The sequence below is a fragment of the Anoplopoma fimbria genome, chromosome 7 (assembly GCF_027596085.1).
Source record: "Anoplopoma fimbria isolate UVic2021 breed Golden Eagle Sablefish chromosome 7, Afim_UVic_2022, whole genome shotgun sequence".
Lineage (NCBI taxonomy): Eukaryota > Metazoa > Chordata > Actinopteri > Perciformes > Anoplopomatidae > Anoplopoma > Anoplopoma fimbria.
The window spans coordinates 21,388,467-21,394,867 of NC_072455.1; the positions used below are offsets into that span (position 1 = coordinate 21,388,467).

At 41.1% G+C, this 6,401-nt stretch overlaps 2 protein-coding genes across 2 annotated transcripts; one reads left to right on the top strand and one right to left on the bottom strand.

Annotated features, from left to right (window-relative positions):
- Positions 1-463: 463 nt before the first annotated feature.
- On the bottom strand, positions 464-1,706 carry zgc:194655 (uncharacterized protein LOC794380 homolog). Its single transcript, XM_054601147.1, has 2 exons — positions 1,475-1,706; positions 464-732 (listed from the first exon to the last, which is right to left on the bottom strand). The coding sequence occupies exons 1-2, from the start codon at positions 1,617-1,619 to the stop codon at positions 599-601; spliced, it is 279 nt and encodes a 92-aa protein (XP_054457122.1). The 5' UTR covers positions 1,620-1,706; the 3' UTR covers positions 464-598.
- A 944-nt stretch (positions 1,707-2,650) lies between these two features.
- Positions 2,651-4,611, top strand: si:ch211-212k18.15 (uncharacterized protein LOC563681 homolog). The gene is made up of 4 exons (XM_054601146.1): positions 2,651-2,859; positions 2,956-3,056; positions 3,375-3,548; positions 3,874-4,611. Exons 1-4 carry the CDS (start codon positions 2,769-2,771, stop codon positions 4,327-4,329), a joined length of 822 nt encoding a protein of 273 aa, XP_054457121.1. The 5' UTR covers positions 2,651-2,768; the 3' UTR covers positions 4,330-4,611.
- Positions 4,612-6,401: the final 1,790 nt, after the last annotated feature.

Genomic DNA, 6,401 nt, shown 5'->3' on the forward strand with positions numbered 1-6,401 from the left:
GCTCTTTGTGCAAATTAATGTAAAAGAAATATCGCAAGCCACGAAAAAGCTTCTCCTCTGTATTCTTTGTCTGATTTACGGGAGGACATGAACGCAGCATACTATTTGTGGATCATCTGTGGATACATTATCCATAGTAATTGTTGCATATTACAATATCCCTAAAGGAACACTATATGTGTGTAGGGAATTATGATATTTGTTAAATGTGTTTTGATACCTTCATAAAGATTTGCACCCTATAGTATTAAATTATTCAATTTACTGTAATTTAAAATGAAACTAGTAAATATTTTAAAGAACATATTTTATGCATGATATTATATGTCTCTTATTCTGTTGTAGGCCACTTGAGCCTCTGCAGGCTCCCATGGTGGTCCCTGTTCATCACATGAGACCTTCTGCCTGTATCTGATGCCCTGTTGATGCTTTTCATATGTACACACTTAATCAAAAACAAGGCTTTAAGACAGAACTTTTATTTTTATTTTGTAGAACAGCAGCAGCTTTTTTAAAAACATGGTAGTATTAAAAAGGATAATGGCAACAAAACAGTGACACTTTAAAATATGCAAACAGCAGCAGGAGTTGGTCTCTGTCAAGCGGTCAGTCCTCCAGGAACCCTCACCACCATGTGGATGACGGACTGGTTCTGGATCCCATATTCGGACAGCAGGACGGTGTTTCCATCCAGCTGCTTGTCTGTGAAGATCAGCCGCAGAGCATCCTGTCCTACACACACACACACACACACACACACACACACACACACACACACACACACACACACACACACACACACACACACACACACACACACACACACACACAGAGAGAGAGAGAGAGAGAAATCAGGTTCAAAGTAATATATCACTATATCCTTTAAAATAAGTTTTCTTTTGAGGTCAGGTTCAAATATACATTCTCGGCCTTATGACTATGAACTATTAATGGTAATCAGTTTTTTCTCAGCTGGTTGAAGGCTTGAATGTGGCTATGAAAACAGTAATGGTGGATATTGCAGATCTGAACCTCTGATTCAACAGTATTTTAATGGCAACTAGAGCTCTGAAAGCTTTCTGACTAGATGGATCCCAGTTTCAATCTGTACCACCTCATCACATCACCACAGGGAACTATGTAACTAAGTACTCAAGTATTGTACTTAAACACAACTTTCTCACTGGAGCATTACAATTCTGCTCAAATGTGCATGTATAATGATAAATGTGCTTCTCATACAGGCACTTTAAGTCGGCTACATTTTGCTGTCAATACTTTTACTTGAGTAAAATGTTGAAAACAGGACTTCTGTGTTCCTACTTTTCCTCTAGTAAACCATCAGAGTGCTTTCTACTTTCACCACAGCAAACTAACACGTCTTTGCTTTCTAGGATGAAGTAACTTAGTAACTTCGGACCAGTAAAATAACACGAAACCAGCATTCACACATGGAGGTGTTAGAGTAGATTACCTGCGCTCTCGGGGAGCCTCACTGCTATCTTTTCCTTCAGCTGCAGCACCGTCATGCTCTTAAACTGCTCATCCGTGTTGCACAGGTCGACCATCATCTTCTCCCCCCTCAGTCCGTGCACGATGACCTGGTAGATCTTCCCCATTGTTGTGGTGTTTTTGTTTTATCTATTTGTTGTCGTGGGTGAGAGTTTCTGTTCTGCTCTCCACTCCGCAGTCAGAGAAAATGAAACGTCAGGCTGTTGATCGAAGTGACAGGAGGGTCGAGGACACTTTCACTTTCGTCTTCAAAGTATTTTTTTTATTTATTAATGTATTTATATATCAGGGACAGTGCCCATTAATCAACATTCCAGCTTCCACCTCAATGTACAGTACCAGTCAAAAGCTTGGACACACCTTCTCATTCAACTACTTTGAAGATTCTAAAATATAAAACATATTCTGGTTTGTTGAGCATTTGTTTGTTTACCACATAATTCCATATGTGTTCCTTCATAGTTTGGATGTCTTCAATATTAATCTACAATGTAGAAAAAATAAAAAATAAAGAAAAACCACTGAATGAGAAGGTGTGTCCAAACTTTTGACTGGTACTGTAAATGTGACAAGATTTATTTAATGAGCTTCAGCCGGAACAACAAATATGATACAATACACAAGTAGCAGATATGCCAAATAAAAACAATGAGAGTATATGAGAGATGGATGTTTCCTCGTGATTTATCAATAAGAACTTAATAATCATCATCATTAACCAAAATGCCAACTTCTTCAGTATCAGCTGCTAAAGTGTTGTTTTTGTGTAACACACACAACGTTTGTGCACTTTACTTTTAAACCCTATATTTCTATTATCTGTGCTTTCCTGAAAACAGCCACACCACTTGCACATTTTGGACACTGGAGAGTTTGTCTTACATCCTAAAACCCTGAGCAGCATTTCCATTCTGCAGCCTGAACACTACCAATGCATGATTGCAGTTCTTTATTCAGTTTCGCAATGTTGGGAACTGGGAATCACCTGATCCCCCAGTAGGGTTTGTAGTGGTTTCATCCGCCCAAAGTAGTGCTTGTTGATGGAAAGTTAAATATGAGTATCAGAAGGGGAATCCAGATCTGCCACCCTGCATTCATGTGACTTCTTGTAACTGCAGGGAGGGAGAAAGTGAAAGTAAAAACAAAGAAAGAAAAACAAATCAGTCAGTGAATGCGACACAGTAGTCAGCCTCGTTAACCTCACTGGAAACAAGAGTGCAGAGAAGAAGAAGTGTTTTGTGAGGAGCTGAAACAAGATGACTGCACAGAGTCAGGAGGAGAAAAGATACGACCCCAAAGACACCACTCTGAAGTTTGTCAACAGACCGGATGACCTGGATCCTCTACGTAAGCACACAAACCCCAGTGGAATACAATTACATTATGTGCAATATGTACTGTGATGGTGCGTTCACTGTCTTCCCTTGTTGTTGTGCTCCTCAGCACCAGAGGAGGGAGACATGTGTCTCCGAGCAGAGATGTCCTGCGGTCATGCCGTCACCCCAGAGTCTCTCACCGGGTGGTGCCGCAGCCTGCTGGACCAGGTACTCTCCACCATCTCATTTCAAACTGAGAATATGATACAATAGAGCCCATTTTGAAAATGTGTTCCTTCAAATGAATCGGTGAACACTGACTTCCTCACATAACTTAAATGCAAAAGTTGTTTTTTTTGTGTTTCATTCTTGCTGATAACGAGATGCAAGCAGAACATTTGTACAGTGTTATGTCCTCAGTGTGTATGTGTGACCTTTGTCCAGGCTGGATGTCACCTTTCTTCGGTTTACATGTGATGTAAATAACCCTATGCTAAACTAACATCTTCAACATGCAATATAACATATGTGTCCTTTTAATTTCAGGGCCAATTCAAATTTAAGTGCCCTGCTTTAGAGCAAGGCACCCTGCAGAGGTGCGATGAAGAATGGTCCTATCAAGAGGTGCGCAGACTGGCAGTGCTGACATCTGAAGAGATGCAGTACTTTGAGGAGAACATCGCACTTCTGGCAGCCATAGAGTACTGTGATTTCAAAACAGTGAGTGACCTTCAACAAATTACATATGGATTCACTGATGAGTTCAGCAGAGATTGGTTGTTTCTACTACAACCAGCAATTATACAGATAACTGAAAAAAAACTTAAAGGGAATAGTTCGGGAAGTTTGCCTGTCATGAATCATGATAGAAGATGTAAAAAAGTTGAAAAAAACACCATATTTTCTTTTGCTACTCTTCAGTTTTTATAGGGATTAAACAAAAGAGATGACACATGATAATTGGTGGTATAAATCTTCTCATCTAACTCTAGACACCCTTAATGTTACACTTTTCCATTACTGTCTCTCCCATCCTTTCTAACAGTGTCCTGGGTGTAAAACCTATGTGGAGAGAGAGGACCCGAGTAACCTCAACGTGCAGTGCACAGTCTGCACAGGGGACAAGAAGAAACTTTACCACTTCTGCTGGCAGTGTCTGAAGACATGGAAGGGCCCGGCTCCTCGCTCTGACCGCTGCGACAACGACGGCTGCATCAACCACGACCTCGAGCTCCTCAAGAACTGCAAGACCACCGCCCTCCCTCAGGTGCAGGGGGTCGACGCGTGTCCCTCCATCCGGGCCTGCCCCACCTGCGGTCAGAGGGTGGAGCACGACAAAACGGGCTGCAAGAACATCATCTGTCCCCGCTGCCAGGTGGAGTTCTGCTTTGTGTGTCTGAAGCTCACTCCCGAGTGCCTGGAGAAGAGCTCCTACTTCATCCCCTGCATTGATGGTGTAGCTCCCAGACAAACCTCCATACCTGTGTGGCGCAGAAACTAAGAGCCAATGTGCACACAGTCATTAATCACGACGTAGCTTACTGCCTTCTTCTGTCACACTATGCTGTGCTTTCCCTGTTGGACGATTCTCTTAGACTAATAGGCGTATTTGTTCACTTACTTTGTGAGCATTAAACATATCTACTGTATTTTCTTATGATGTCATAAAATGTATTTTTTGTAACGTTGCCACTGAAAGTTAGAATTAATCTCTGTTCGTGGTTCATATTTGATAACTTCATCACTTAATAAAGTTTACCCTTTAAATAATGAACGTCTCTTTGATGTCAAACAGGTTCATGCATGTGAATACATTTCCTGTATGTTGGATGAATTTAAAAAGCAGCTACATAGCTTTATCATGGGAGGGGCTTTCTAAGTGCTCTGCTAATGTCACTGAACGTCACCCATAAACTATGTGAAATAACTGCCTTGGGTCGATAACATCCACAATCAACATGACAACCTGCCTTTTCTTCTTCACAATCAATTAGCTTGCTCTCAAACATGACGCAGTGATCTGGTGCCTTGGCCGATTGGAAGCACAGTTTATGCCTGCACTGATTTCTGTGTTTCTGTTTGCAAGCTTTTTCTTCTACAGGAGACAAACCTTCACGCAGAGACCTACTGGTGGCTGTGTGGACATTTAGCTGCAGACTGTACACAGATCATTTTGGAGCTGCCCAAAGATATAGCTGTACTGGGATACAGTCTGAAGTCTAGAAAGTTGTTCTTTGGGTATAAAATAAGACCCAGGAGTCCTACAGTACTAATCTGACAAGGGAACCTTCCTAAAAGAAAGTAAGGATTTAAGGTTTTACTGCCGGCTAGCAAGAAAGCAATTATTAGAAAACGGTTTGGAAAGGACTCGGATACACAAGACGAAATGTTTGTGATGGAGAAAATTACAGATATTTTAGGAATACAAGAAGCCCAATTAAAACAAAAATAGCCGATCCAAAAGGAACAACATCAAAGGCACAGAGTAAGGGTATACATATATGTTTCAATGCTTTAGGTCCATGAAGGTTTAACAGATTAAAATGGTGAAAAGGTCAAATTACCAGCAATGCTGGAGGTGACATTGATGGCATTAATGAGCTCTTTGAACAGCAGTGCTGGATGATATCGCTCTCATGCATCAGAGGTCCAGCTCTCTGGATGAAGACAACGATGAGTCCTGACTACATGGGGAGCTTGGTGGTGAGTTTGAGGAGGTAACAGGAATCAGCTCCAAAAGGCCTTTTTTAACAGAGGACATTTTCACTCATCACTTCAGGAAAATCACTCAGGTGTAAATGATTAAATGAATGATGGCTGAATTCCATTTAGCTGCTTTGACTTCAGGATCCTGTGTTGTGCATGCTGGCTCTCTCTCTCTCTCTCACTGGGACACTTGAATAGGACAGGGCCATTGTTAGTTTTATTAGTAACACCTGTGCTTTACCTACTTTTGACAAGTCAAAATGTCTGACAACAAATAAGAGAACAGAATATTAGATTAGGAAAGAGCGAAACTGTAGTCATTGCAGGAAAATCAAACACACACTGACTTTAACCACTTCAGAGTGCACATCTTCCATTTTGCTGTTGCATGCAGACATATTGGATTGAAACAGTGAGGAGCCGTGTCAGTGCTTCAGTCCCACTCTTCAAGCTGCTGCTTTTCCTCCCTGCACTACAGCTGACACATCTGCAATGTAGGGTATCTTACCTGGATTACTCACCTGTATCCACCCAAGGTTAACGGTCTCTGCTGTGGAGCACAAAGCAGTTTATACTTCCTGACTGCTCCATGTGTGAGAAGCAGAGGGGGGTTATTGTGTGGCACACTATGTTTATTAAAAGACAAAGATGTTGACACTCACTGAATCGGTAAAACATATCTTCAAGTTCTAACACTATTATCACGTCACAGGCTTAAACTGAGATATTTTATACTATAAAACCGTGTTCAGGATTTTATATTGCATTTTTGTAGCTATAGGGAGCTTTTTTTTTTACAGACACATACCTTATTTTTCAATTGATGTTTCAGTTTGTTCTGTGATTGTTTGCACACCTGTATGACCT